We start from the raw sequence: 14,466 nt of genomic DNA on the forward strand, positions 1-14,466 counted from the left end.
TCAAAGGTAAACAAATTTGTGCTTCATTTACTCCTGTGGTTTGTGCAATAGTGTTAAAGATGTTATTCTTTTTGAAAGTTAGGTTGTTACACCTCTATGTGGCAACAAGTGACCATCTTAGTGAGTACATAATTTATAAGATCCATTCAACAGCACTGATTTGTTCAAAAAGTTTGAGTGAGTCATTTAATCATTCACTCAACCGATTCATTCAGGTCACCTAAAAATGAACATTTCCTACAATTTTCCAGGTTTCCTCCATCTAATGCAAGTGAATGGTGCTCAACATAGACCATTTATGACAATTGTTAACAATAATCTAATACACCTACATCTCATGTGACCTATATTTGTTGGCCAGATTGAGTGGATTGCTCTGATGCTGCTTAAATATGTATTTCGGACTGTCAAAAATGGGCTACCATTCATTTACATTAGATGTGGCAAAATCCTGGAAAGTTTTCCTCCAAAATCTTAATTTCTCTTTGGCTGAAGAAAGAAAGACCTATTGACCTATATGTGTATGTATGTATGTATGTATATAAATATATATATATATATATATATATATATATATATATATATATATATACACACACACACACACACACACACACACAATTGTGTTACTCTTGCTTCTTGAATAGTATCCTATTCTTGATCTTATCCTTGGAAAACCCATTGACTGTTCAAGGGCAGTGTGGGGTGTTCTAATGTTACAGTGACACCTTGTTCCGTGGGGAAAGTGCAGTGCTCCCCTGAGGCTGAGACGCACTCCCTCTGTGGCTTTGTGTTGATAAAACACCCTGCAGCTCCATCTGTGAGTGCATTGTCTACCCTGAGAGGATCAGACAGCACATTTCACGAAATCTATCATGAAGCACTAACCCCCTTACCAGAATCCATTGCATGCCTGGAGGTCATTAGAGCATGAGATGATATAGTGATGGACAGAGATGGTGTGAGAGAGATGCCACGTTTAGGCTGTGAAGACAAATGACTTGTGTTGCATTCTCTTTATTGCATTCACCAAACAGACCTGTATGTAGCAAGAAGATTCATTTAAATCCTCAATTTGGACAAGAAAGCAGTTTTTCAAGCAATCAGTACATTTGCAATTTAAACTGAGGTTGGGAGGACTTGCATAACTTAACATTTGAAGAAAAAAGGAGGGAAGAGCAATTCAGAATTTTTGTTGTCTAAAAGTGTATTTTTAGCTAGCAGGATCAAAGCCATGCAAAATTCTGACTCTGAGCACACAGGTTTATTCTGCTTTCATACTTGTGGATCGTAGTTGAGATTACATGTTGAAGGTCTCTTTGAGGGAGATTTTGGTCTGCTCTCAGATCATGAGGAACAGTTTAAGTGCTGCTATGTGCCTGTTTCCTGTGAATTACTCTGACAGGATGTCTGTGTGTCTCATGTGGCCTCTTGCTTTTTAACTGTATGCTCAGTGTTTTACCCATAGACTGTAAAAAAAAAATGGACGTAGTGTCCGTGACCTCACCCGTAGGTTTCTGTAAAGCGTTTTTGAAGCCTAAAGTGGGCGGAGCCGACCGCCGCCATCTTGGAAGCGCGTCACCGCGCGTCACTCCCGGATAATCGAAAATGGGCAAAAAGGCGGGACGTGGGTGAAGCTGAGCTGAAACCACGCCCCTCTGTAGTGACAGAAGTGCTGCCGTGCAAAGACAGAACACCTTCGTTTTTGGTCGAAAATGAGTTATTGATCATTTTGTGACATTAATGACCTCCTTTATCATGTGTTTAAGTATCATGGAGAAAAGCCCCGGAGAAACCAAGGCAGAACACAGTATAACATCTGTTACCGCTTTTGACTTTGTTTTGGAAAGCTCAGATAAGTTACAGTGCTCTGCATATGTTTGCATTCGTTCGTCAATACTGTGCCAGCCTGGAGTTACACGGTATTCTGCCTTTGTTTTACTGTCCATTAAAGTCTACCGCGTTTATTGTGTACTTCTATATCTGTTGGCACTTCATTAGACAAACAAATGAGCGAGATCGCGATCTAACAAACTGCTCCATATAACAAAGCACTGTAAGCAATAACGATTAAAAAATATCTAATTGCCAGATTCCCAGTGTCCTACCTATAATTATTTTTTTCTGTACAAATACAAATCATTAAAGCCAGTTTTCTAAGTTTCGCGCTAGAGAGTTTCACACTCTGGAGCAGAGCTCGCGGCAGTCCTGTCACTCAAGTGGCCACGCCCTTAATTATGCAGAACTTTAAGGCTTAATATAATTTAAACGGATGAGTTATAAAAAAATTCACCCCCCTCACAGTTGTCACGAAGGGCAAAATTAGCTATATAGACCAAAATAATTTTTTTGTACCAGGCTGTAAACATGTTTTTTTCTGCTGTAAAGTTGGGCATTTTAACATGGGGAGTCAATGTGATTGACTCCCTTTTGGAGCCAGCCTCCAGCGGCCAGTTGATGAATTGCAGTTTTAGTCACTTCCGTGTTGGTTTCACTAGAGGGAGCGGGAGGTTGCCGCTTGGTTTTACCCAGGGTGATCTGCACTCCTCTCTCTGTTATGTAACAGATTTGAGTGCATCTGACTGGTGCTTGAGTGGTTGAGACATGACTGAGATAACAATAGACAGTCTTATTTTACATAAAATGTATACTTGCTTTTTGTGGGTTTAAGTTTTATTATGAGCATCACTTCTTGTCAGATGCTAATGGAAGTAAGCAAAGCTTGCATCAGTATGCAGTGCACATTTGTGAGATACTCCAACGTCTGACAGGATGTAGTTTAGTAACTGGATTTCACTAAAGATATAGACAACGGAGTGATACTTTCCATATTTTTCTATATTTGCTGTAAACATGGCAGAGTTCACTGAAAAAAATAAAATATTTTATTGTTATTTACTCACTTTCATATCTTTCCACTCCATTTTTCTTCTTTGAACACACAAAATGAGAATTCTGAGAACTTCTGTTTTCTTTACAACAAAAGTGGAAGCTGATTTATGTAAGATTTAAGACATAATATTTCATTAAAAATAATATATGTTCTATATGCAGCTTAGCAGTATAAATCAACATATGTAGAAAACAAAACCTTAGGGATGTACATCATAATGCATTGGAAAATGCAGTAATATTAGACTGAAACAAGATGGGGTGGGTGAATTATGTCTTTTTTATTTTTAATGTATATTTTCATTCATTGAGACAGTAAGATAATGCAGTGCAAATGCTGACAGTACCACCATAACTCACGTCTCCCTTTATCTAAACAATTATTTTCCACATCACTAAAGAGCTTATGCCTGGCCATGTATCACAATTTATTTGAAGCTACCTTCAGACACGTGTAACCTCCATTACTTCAAGGACAATGAGCTCTCGCTGGGGAAGAGTGAGGTAAATGTCATGGCTAAAATGACAAAAACCTGATGAATTGTTTCATAAGAACCTTCTATTCCTGGTCAGTGGAGAACGTTCATTCATTATATTATTAAGTTAATATATTGAAAAAAATTGGCAATTCATTATGTGTCATTAGTACTTTGTGGTCACTGGCATCAAACTGCGCTGTTAGCAGATTGGATTCTATAGTCGCTGGGATGATGTGTTTTGACATTGGAACATTTTGTTCAGTGTACAAATATTTGCTGTTTTCTGACAAATTATCAGTTGTAATGATGAGACATAATTTAACAGACTCTGAGGTGCAAAACATGACCCTGGCAGATGTTCTCCCATGATATCAGTTTATGAAAATCTTTCATGTTTCACTTCAGTGAGCATCTGCTGGACAGATGGAGTGAAACTGGCTTGGCATTTAGTGTGTGACAACACGTTATAGCAGTGATGTTTTCCTCTTACACAAATGGACAAAACTATTTGCATTTGTATTATCTAACAGATTTTACAATTTTTTGAATGCTAAAAATGTTAATTATGACAACTCGTGATTCATTACACCAACGAATATGAGTGAGTACTGATTCATTCAAAAAAGTAATTCAAAAGCAGCTATTTACTCAGGAAATTTCTTTGAAAAGTCGTTGAATCATTTACTCAACAGATTCATTCAACAAAGATGGTTAATTCAGGAACGAAACACTGCTAGCTCTAGGTTTGTTTGCAACTATTTTCATTTGCGAAGCAAAGAAACTGGCAAAATTGTGCAGTAAGTTATATATGTAATATATTGTTAATTCTCACAATTGTGCTGTTTTATCTCGTGTCTACAGCTGAAAGTATACTTCCCTTGTCTATGTTCGGCTCTGGCTCATTGTGGCCTTTTGCACATGTAGTATTGTAGAAATATCTTATGGCCAGTGTAGATGTAGAGCTCATAATAACCCCTTGCACACAGATTTACACAAAAAAAACAATGTAGCTGGAAATCTGGGAACTCATTAAAATGGAAGGTTTGATGCATGTGACCCCATAGACGCTTTGATGTCGCTGTCAGCCTTCACCGAGGAGGCCCTTTCCTACCTCAAAATGATTATCGGTGGCACAGAGCTGGAGTCAAACCTCTCTCCATCCAATTTACACAGCCATTGCTGAGGGCAAGGAAGACCAGCATAATCAGCCGTGACCCCTATTGTGTATGATCATATCTGCGTGGAGATGAGTGCTGCCATTCTAGTGACCTCCTAGGGCGTCAACACAGGGCATTGATTATCAGTCTGATACCGAGTATGATTCTTCAGCGTTGTGCATTATGGGCTTTGTTGCTGATGATTAGCGTTGGAGAATAGCAGACAAATGACAAATGCAGATCCAAGCTCCTCTGCTTGCCTTATATGCTATTTGCCAGTGCTGAACAGTGATTTCTTTAAGTGGATATCTATCTTTCTCGAATTATCTAATTTATCAGAGATGACAAATGAGAAACACTATGGCAGGTGTCGATTTAAAAGTAGGGCTTTTGCTATGCATTGCCTGAAGGTATGCTGTAAGTTAATTAATTTTTTATTTAATTTGGTTGAGATTTGCATCAAACAATAATGACGATCTGTAGCAATAGAGCATAGAGCACCAAAACCATTGTGGATCCACTTACACTAATACCTCCATAACTGGCACAGATTTACAGAAAATTACCATTGTTTGGCAAATAAATAATTTACAGGCAGTTACATACATATTCCAACATTTTATTATGTAAGTCTTATGTTACACCTAAAATAACAAGGGAATTTATAGTAATGTTAATATTAATGATAGCCATTCTCTGAACTCTTAACTCATAGCTTAATGAACTGCACTCCTCTGCTATATGCTTTTCCTAGTGAGAACAGTTAGATATCTTAGATAAACTAATATTCAGTTAATTATAATTAAAACAATTTTACAAAAACTAACTTAATTTCCAAAAACATTCTCTCTCAGAATGGTACAAACTGTCTCTGTCAATATGCACACTATATAAACTTCTGGTGCTGTACTTTTACAGTATACTTTTAAAGTACTAATATGAAACTTTAAGGAGCTAATATAATTTAGGGTAAATAAGGTACAGATTTGTACCTTTTAGCTTTTGTACCTCAGGATACCTCCCCAGTGACAGCTTTGTACCTTTTTTTCTGAGAGTGTAATTATAAAATCATATTTTTTTTAGATGCACATATATACATATGTATATATAAAAAAAACTATTTTTTTTTTAAATAATTCATTTTCATGCTAATTTAACATTTATCAATAGAAATAAAAGTTTGTTTAAAAAAAAACATTTCAGGCATGTGTTGCCCTTACCCAATCTGGCACATTTTAATAATACATTATGGTAATTTAATATTTACAGTGCACAGCATAAATGAGTTTACCCCCTCTAAAACTTAAATTCAGCAATTACTCTTTACTTAGATGACATATTGGGGTTCTTTGGAGATATAATGTTGCAACAAGCCTGCTGTCACAGTGTGTCTTGCTGGAAGCACGAGGAAGGCACAAATACTCTTTAACTGGACAGTTAGCCGACACTGGAGCGAGCTCTGGGGCTGGAATGAGGGCTGAGAGCAGTCTTTTCCTCCTCTTTTTCACAGTGAGGGAGGCTTCTGCTGACTGCTGAGGGCTTGAGTGAGTTGCGGCCGGCGGGCTTGACCAGGAAGCGGCTGGCATTTCTGGGCTGAGGCCGATTGTGGAGCTTCGGAGGATTCGGGGGTGTTTGGGGTGGGGCAGGCGGTCCGAGCCGTTGGCGTGGTATGTGGAGGTTCCTGGCTTGCGGTGAGCTGGCGAGACACGGCGTGCCTCAGCGGGGACTGGACGACGAGACTGAAACTTTCCCTTTAACTCTTCAACTTCATAATTAGAGCCTTCGAAAAAGAACGAGATTAATCAGCTTAATCAGGGCAAGAAAAACAAAACAAAAATAAAACCCCACACACACAGGAAGATCACAGCGGATCATCTCATCATTCAGCTCCAGCTGAAAGCACGCACCAAGAGCGGCGTTGTGCCAGCTCAGCTGGTTAGCAAGCTCAAGGAAATCCTCCACATTCCGTTCCAACCTCCAACCAGCCTGCCGCAAACTCCACAGCTTGTTCTCAGCTGTCATCTTATTTTTGGGTCGGATCTTCTGTCACGGTGTGTCTTTCTGGAAGCACAAGGGAGGCACGAATACACTTTAACTGTCTTTAATGACGAAAACACAGGGGACTGATCCAACAAACACACGTAAACAACAACGTCAATCTGACAAAGGAACACAGAGCAAACAGGAACTATTATACACAGGATAATTAGGAACTCAGGTGCAAGGAATAATCAATTAACTTAACAAGAAAAGGAACATGACCAAAAAAGGAGAAACAGGAAACTCAACAGGAACATAAACGTAACTCCTGCTTGATCAATTACCAAAAAAGAATGTCAAAATTATTCAGCAAAATAAGATTTTCTTATCAAATTGATAAAATGCTGTGTTGCAAAAATGAATACATCCTCCTGAAAGTTACTAAACAAACAAAACAAAAAAATTGGTGTATAGGTTTAAGGCTATTTTTGATCAACAGGTAAGTATATTGAACCAAAACTTTTAAAGACAAATAATTTCCTGACAAATAAAAGTGTTATATAGCCCATTGAATCATACTCAGACTTAATGCTGGCAGCAGTGGAACCACTTAGGAGAGAACTGCCAGTTGACTTATTTCTTAGCATAAAAGAGGACAATGTTAAAAGAGGAATACCAAATTATAAGACCAGAGCATTTAAGGAGGTCATCCTTCAGGAGTTACACAGGACAGATGTGAAAATTTGTCATGAACTTGTATACTCAGTGCCAAGAAGTGTCAGAGCAGTATACTTAACGTTCTGGAGGACATACTAAGTACTAGAATATTATACATTTTCTGAATTAAATCTAGGGTGTACTCATTTCTGCAATCCTTCATTTAAACAAAATTGGCTAATTTACCTATCTTACAGAAAATATTGGCATATAATTTGTTGTTTTTATTAAGTATATGGCCACGTACGCACTGCAAGTTTCAGGAGTGACAACCGCATTTAAATACGGGAGAGAGTCCCGTAAATATATCGCTCCATGTGTGTACGGAACAGCACTCACTCCCGCATTTGTAACCACAGCAACATTCTGTCGCCTTGCAGGAGTGAATAAAAGTTTATTTGTTTGTTATGTGCCATTTTTTGACTAAAGACTCTTTTTGTCTGTCGATTTGAACTAAACTACCGCTGATAGACGTGCAGCGTTGTGTTTATGCTCGGGAGGCTGCTTTAGAGAGCGCTGTCTTGCAGTGTTGCCATGTCCTCATATTTACAAGCGCTTTCAGGCATGTTGTTGAGATGGTATAAAACATGATGTTGTTTGGTCTTAGCTCACAAACATAGGCACTTTATGGAGTTAATAAAGTGGTCTGTCGCGGATATGAGATATATGATATATATATATATATATATATATATATTATTATTATTATTTTTTTTTTTTGGTGTTAAAACAAAGCATTTGGGTGTTTTTTGTGCTTGTCCTTGTTTGTTTGTTTTTTCTATGAAGATCTGGCAACACTGACACTTTACTGCTCATGAGCGCAGCTAGCCCCGTGCTAAGTTAAGACTTATTTCATTGTTATTTTCTTGCATCTCACATACAGACGGATACACTGATGCACGTTCAAATACATCATTAACAACTTGTTGTTCAGTTCGGTTCCGTACACACTGCATAGAATTTCTGTACGTGGCCGAAGTTTAAAACATTTCAATTTTACCATCTTTCCATGAATTATATTAGTGATCATTAAGAAAATACATCTTTTATATTTATTCAGAGGGAGTGTACTCATTTATGCTGTGCACTGTATCTGAAGAAAGTAAAGCCTGAAACAAATTTTGTCCTTTACAGGGGGGAAATTATTTTCCAGCATTATTTGGTTAAGTGCCTGTTAATGTTGTGGTCCTTTGGTAAAGATGCGTCATACAAATCTGGAACAGAATCATTGTGCAACAAGCCACAACTTATTTCCAAACAGCCGTTATGTAACTTAGCTAAGAGTCTGTATTTGTTATTGTTGATGTTATTGGATGGGTTCGGGTACAGGAACAAAAAAAAAAACCCTTCCCCTTTTTCCATTAGAGCACTGCTCAGAGGAGATGCTAGAAAATCTCAGTTTCACTTTCTCAGTTCAGTCTAGTTCACCGCCTTTCTGTTTTCTCCAGAGCGACAGAGGCATGTGCTGGAGTGTTGAATCTGCCACTGTTCCCCTCTGCTTTTTGTGAGACTAATTAGCTTGTCTATTTCTTCCTAAATCATGATCGAGCACCTGACAGCTGAGCTGAATAAAATAAAAAAATAAAAAATGGACCCTGAATCATGACACAGTGTGCTGAATTCAGTCAATTTCAGAAAGAAGTTTCAATAAAATGTAGTCATGAGCAGATCACTTCTACTTTACAGTATATCTTTTATATCAGTTTCTTTTTGTTTTTATGAAACCTGCTTGATTCTTTGATTAAATTCTTGGAGATTTCTGCCACTGTCAGTCTGATTTCGGTTCAGTCGCCTCTGAACGCCGACTCATTTAATCGCAAAAGAAGTGGTGAACTGGTAATACAGCAAACAGCATAATGGACGCAAACAACTTTCAAGATACCAATTTAAACACGTTGCCCAGAGGGGATGTACTAGCATTAAGGAAAAACAAATGTAGCTTTGCATAAAATATCTCTGGGTGTTGTAGTGGGTTTGCTTTTAGAGGGAGCTGTAGAGAGCTAGCCGGTGAGAAGAGGTCAAGCCACAGAGTAAATGTTTTACATCCCAAATCTGATTGGTCAGATTGGAAAGCTTTCTTGGCAAGTGACTCAGACAGTCTATAAATGGACAGCAAATAGAGCACAGCAACATATTTCAAACCTGTGGCTTATTGTTGTGTTTTCTTGGGAAGGTAATAGTTTTTTCATGACAACATTGTTGTTTGACAGTAAGTTCTTGAAAACATGCATTGGCTGTACTAATTTCTGCTCTAAAAATAGAGTGGAAATGTCATAATAATATATCAGTTCAGGTATGGCAGCAAATTATTCACTATTAATCACTATAATTAATAATATAGCATAAGTGGGCCAATGGCAATTAAGCCTAACATGAATTATATATAAATTATTAGGGCTCAAAGAATCAAAGTTAACAGTATTAATTTTGTGTTTCCAGACCGTCCACCTGCTCCAGTTAATGTGTCAGTCATGCACCTGAGAGCTGATTCAGCAACTGTGTCCTGGGAGGTGCCTGAGGGTGACATCATCATCGGCTTTTCCATCTCCCAACAGGTACAGTAAATCACTTTTCTAGGAAATACATTTCAGAATTGTACACAAAATATAAACTGTCAATTCTAATATTTCTAAGTATATTGGCACAGACAGCTTGTGTTTTTTAATTTTTTTTATAAACAATTAGAAAAGATATTTACACATTGTTTTTTGGATTATATCCAAACTATTTTGGTCTGACCTTTTTTTTTTTTTGCTCATTTGGTTCTCCCAATTTTACGAACTTATTTAGCCTGAAATATTCCCCCTCTCACTTAAAAAAAAAAAAAAAAAGACAGAAAAAAACACTGGTAATTTGCTTGTTTTCTAACATTTATTTTCAAAAACATCAAATACCTGTTTCTTAAACATATTTAACATTTTTTACAAGACAAAATATCTAATAATAGTATTTTCATGGTCTGAAATATTTTGCAGTGCTCTTCTATTATATTATATTGTATTATATTATATTGTAACACTGTATTGACCAATCAGAAGCCAGGACCAGAACATTTCTAAACGTTTTCCAGAAACTTTCTTACGCCTTTATGTAAGTTTGATTTAAAAAAATTGTGTGAGCAGTAAATGTGAATTTGGTCATATTTTGATCAATATTTGGATGTTGATTGGATTTCTGTCACATCCTCACTGTAAAAGATTAACATTGTTTTTTACTGAAATTCAGAAGCTATTTATTATCTAAGTGACTTACGCATTTGAACAATTACAAATATATCTGTCAATCTTGTTATGCAATAGGTTGTCTGCATGTCTGTAATGGCTGTGCAGGTGACGCTCACAGATTAATGCATTATTCATTTAGCCAAGGACTTCTATCAGACTCCCCCACACCTAGAGGCTGCTTTAGAGCCCAAGGGCAGAAGAAAATGCTTTGGATCTATTTGCAGACTTTAAAGACCAACCAAGGCAGAGCTAAATGCAACATTAACTTAGAGGGCAGAATTATAGCTGAAATGAAAAGCTGTCGTGTTTGGCTCGTAGGGCTTCGAGAAGATCCTTTAGCACCCTAACGTGTGATTTATACTTATTAGGTGACCTCATAGAAAGCGCTTACTGTTACTGTACTGCTGACCTCTAGACAGCGTGAGCCATTTGAAATGTCAGCAAATACCAGCCTAAAGCTGCAGGTGATGTTTCATAGTTTGTAAATTCTACAGGAACCTTGAAAAGTTTTTTTCGGTTTGGAAGAACATTTAAATATATGGAGTTTAGACTTGGGATGAACTAGGACTAAAAAACACCCCATCACATCCCACAGTATATAATTCCTCAATATAAATGCACTCTTAATTATTTGTTTCAGGTGTTTCAATCAGACTTCTTGTCACAGGTGAATAAAATGTACAAACATTTGTGGGGGAAAAAATAGGTCATTCTGAAGATCTCAGTGAATTCAAGAATGAATGGAGTGGTGTAAATCACACCACTACTGGACTCTGGAGCAGTGGAAACCTGTTGTGGAGCAATGACTTGTGCTTCGCTGCCTGGAAAGTCTGGATTTGGCAGGTTTCGGGAGAACATTACCTGTTTAACTGCATTGTGCCAACTATATAGTTTGATGGAGGAGGGATAATGGCATGGGGCTGTTTTTTTTAGCTTCTTTATATCTAGTAAGCTTCAGCATACCAAGACATTTTAGACAATGCTATGCTTCCAACTTAGTGGAAACAGTTTGGGGAAGGCCCTTTTCTATTGCAGCATGACTGTGCCCCATGCAGTGCACAAAGGATGGTTCATGAAGACACTGGTTGGATGCGTTTGTTGTGTAAGAACTTGAGCCCTGACCTGAACCCCATCGAACACCTTGGGGATGAACTGCAATGGAGATCGTGGCCTCTTTGTGCAAAATCAATGCCTGTCCTCACAGATGCTCTACTGTATGAATTGCCAAAATTCCCACAGAAACACTCCAAATTCTTGTGGACAATCTTTCCAAATGAGTGGATGCTACAGCTGCAAAGGGGAGACCAACTTTACATTAATGTTTATGTTAGGGCTGCGATTATGACAAGAATCATGATTGTCAATTATTCAAATTGAAATTGCGATTACAATTATCACAATTTACATTGAATGATGTTTTAAACAGCTTTATACCATTGTTTGAAGCAACTGCATGCCGTATTTTTATATGAAAATAAACAAGCTGAAAACACTCTTCTTGAAAAAACCTTTATTGCTTTTCTATAGCATTAGGCCTCAAATGTCAACTACATTACACGTTGGTTTAGTATCTTCTGTAATACTTTAGTATAGAGACCAATTCTAAATAGTTGCTTATTAGCATGTCTGTTATTAACATATTGGCTGTTTATTAGCACTTATAAAGCACATATTCTGCATCCCTAGTCCTACCCAATACCTAACCTTAATAACTATTAATAAGCAGAAAATGAGGAGTTTATTGAGGCAAAAGCTGTAATGGTTTGTTAATAGCGAGAATTGGACCTTAAATAAAGTGTGATCATTTCTTCTTGTAAATCAAAAAATCAAACAAATATGGTTGGTATTATAATGTTATACTAAAACTAAAATTAAAACACTGGAGAAAAAAACCTTAAAGGGGTCATGAACCGAGGAACTAATATTACCTTGATCTTTTTGTCAAATAAGAGGTCATTGTACTAAAAAAACATCCTGTAAGTTTCAGAACTCAAAACTTTGTTGTTAGTCTAAGAACAGTTTATATTGAAGGCAGTCTACCAAAACGACAGCTTTTGGAGTGTTCTACTCTGTGTAATAGTTTGGATAAGCACCACCTCCGCAGAAGAAGATCAACACCTGCTTCTACATCACTGCCTTTTTAGCCCCGCCCACTGATTCTTGCATGATATGTGTTTAGGAAAGAGGCAAACATGCGCATCTATGCAACGGTAAAGATGTCTCTGAAGATAAGAAAATGCTGTGCAGTGCCAAGCTGTGGAAAAAACAGTCTTTGCATTGCCTTCCTTCTGATCCTAACATTAGGAAAGAGTTTTCAAAAAGATTGAAACTTAAAGGCGATTATCAGAGGTGTAAAATACTTGAGTAATTTTACTTGATTACTGTACTTAAGTATTATTTTGGGGGATTTTTACTTTATTCAAGTACAATTTAAACTGACTACTTGTACTTTTACTTGATTACATTTCTGAAGAAAAAACTGTACTTTTTACTCCTTACAATTTTATTTCAACTTAAAAAGTACATTACATTTTTATGTTATCTTATACACATTGAATATGGGAAACGGAAGCTCAAACGTGCGTGCTTGACATGAGAAGCAATGATCATTGTTTTCATGCATCAAGCACACACACAGTTCTACTTCAGTTATGACTTTCATCAGATAAATGTCTGGGTTCAAAAGTTCACCATCAAATCTGAGGAAGCATGTTGAGGTAGCAAAGTTGCGTTTTCCCCCCAAAAAGTTTATTCATTATTCTTTGTTGTGATAGAGCCATTAGCTGAATATATTGGCTGAATGCACAAGATTGAGTGCAAATAAAATAATTGATACATTTTGTTTTTAAATACAATTAATATTTTTGTGGGAATTCTTTTTTTTAATTAAATGTTACAAATCTCCAAAAAATTCCCCAAATAAACAATTAAAAGATTAATTATCCTTTTAGACAGTGACGTAGACAACACAAAAAAAGTGGCCTTTCAAAATGTTAATACTGTATGTTTTAATTCTATGACTCTCTTCATTAATTCAACCCATTCTTGCATTCTGTCTGGAATTTGTTTCTAACCTCTGCATCACATTGTTATTAAAAGTGATATTTCACCCAAAAATGAAGATTCTCATGTCGCCCCAGATGTTTATGACTTTCTTTCTTCAGATGAACACAAGTAAAGATTATTAGTCCGTATAATGCAAGGGGACAGGACCACTTCAGAAACCACACAAAGTGAACACGACGGTCAAGTTTAAAATATTAGTATTTGTAATTTTCATTGTTTCACTTAAGAAGACACTGATTTATTAACAGGGGTTGTATGAGTTACTGTCATATTCACTTTGTGTAGTTTTTGAAGTGTTATTTTTGGACATCCCATATTTGTTATACGAAAAAAGGATGATTTAGTTTAGATGATTTAGATCTTAGTTTGTGTGTTCATCTAATAAATCAAAGTCATTATATGTATATATATATAAATAATTTAACTGCATGATTTTTACTGTACCACCAATAACCTACTCCTAAATATAATGTAGAAACTTAGATTTTCTGTAAAGCTGCTTTGCAACGATTTGTATCGTGAAAAGCGCTATACAAATAAATTTGAATTGAAAAACCTGTATTTTTCTCCCTTTAACAAAACGTCTGTATGTCTGTCAGAAAAAAAAAAAAGTACTTCTACTTTTTTAATACTTGAGTACAATTTAAAGTTGTACTTTTTTACTTTTACTCAAGTATGTTTTTGGCCAGATACTTGTACTTTTAATTGAGTAAAATTTTCACTGAGTATCTTTACTTTCACTTGAGTAAAATTTTTGAGTACTTTTTACACCTCTGCCGATTATATTGGATCCGACAGTAATGTCACAACACAAGTGTGAGTAACTTTTTTTATTACGTGATCACTATTGCTCTTCTTACAGATCGCTTGATGTGTATTCAGTTATGTATGAGTTTTTGACCTAAATCACAGCAGCTTCCATCTATGAGGAATGTACGCTGTCAAACATAC

General features: G+C 36.6%; 1 protein-coding gene across 4 annotated transcripts in view; it reads left to right on the forward strand.

The window, feature by feature from the left end:
- The window catches only part of fndc4a (fibronectin type III domain containing 4a), a 41,071-nt gene that overhangs the window by 13,470 nt on the left and 13,135 nt on the right, over nucleotides 1–14,466 (forward strand). For 2 of the 4 annotated variants that reach the window (XM_058754942.1, XM_058754944.1), the window contains one exon: nucleotides 9,665–9,780. In XM_058754942.1, the coding sequence (XP_058610925.1) occupies nucleotides 9,665–9,780 (116 nt within the window). Of the gene's footprint in view, nucleotides 1–8,013; nucleotides 8,065–8,121; nucleotides 8,191–9,664; nucleotides 9,781–14,466 lie in introns of those variants that run through there. The other 2 variants (XM_058754943.1, XM_058754945.1) reach the window with 2 other exon arrangements.

Source organism: Onychostoma macrolepis, chromosome 20 (assembly GCF_012432095.1).
Source record: "Onychostoma macrolepis isolate SWU-2019 chromosome 20, ASM1243209v1, whole genome shotgun sequence".
Taxonomy (NCBI): Eukaryota; Metazoa; Chordata; class Actinopteri; order Cypriniformes; family Cyprinidae; genus Onychostoma; species Onychostoma macrolepis.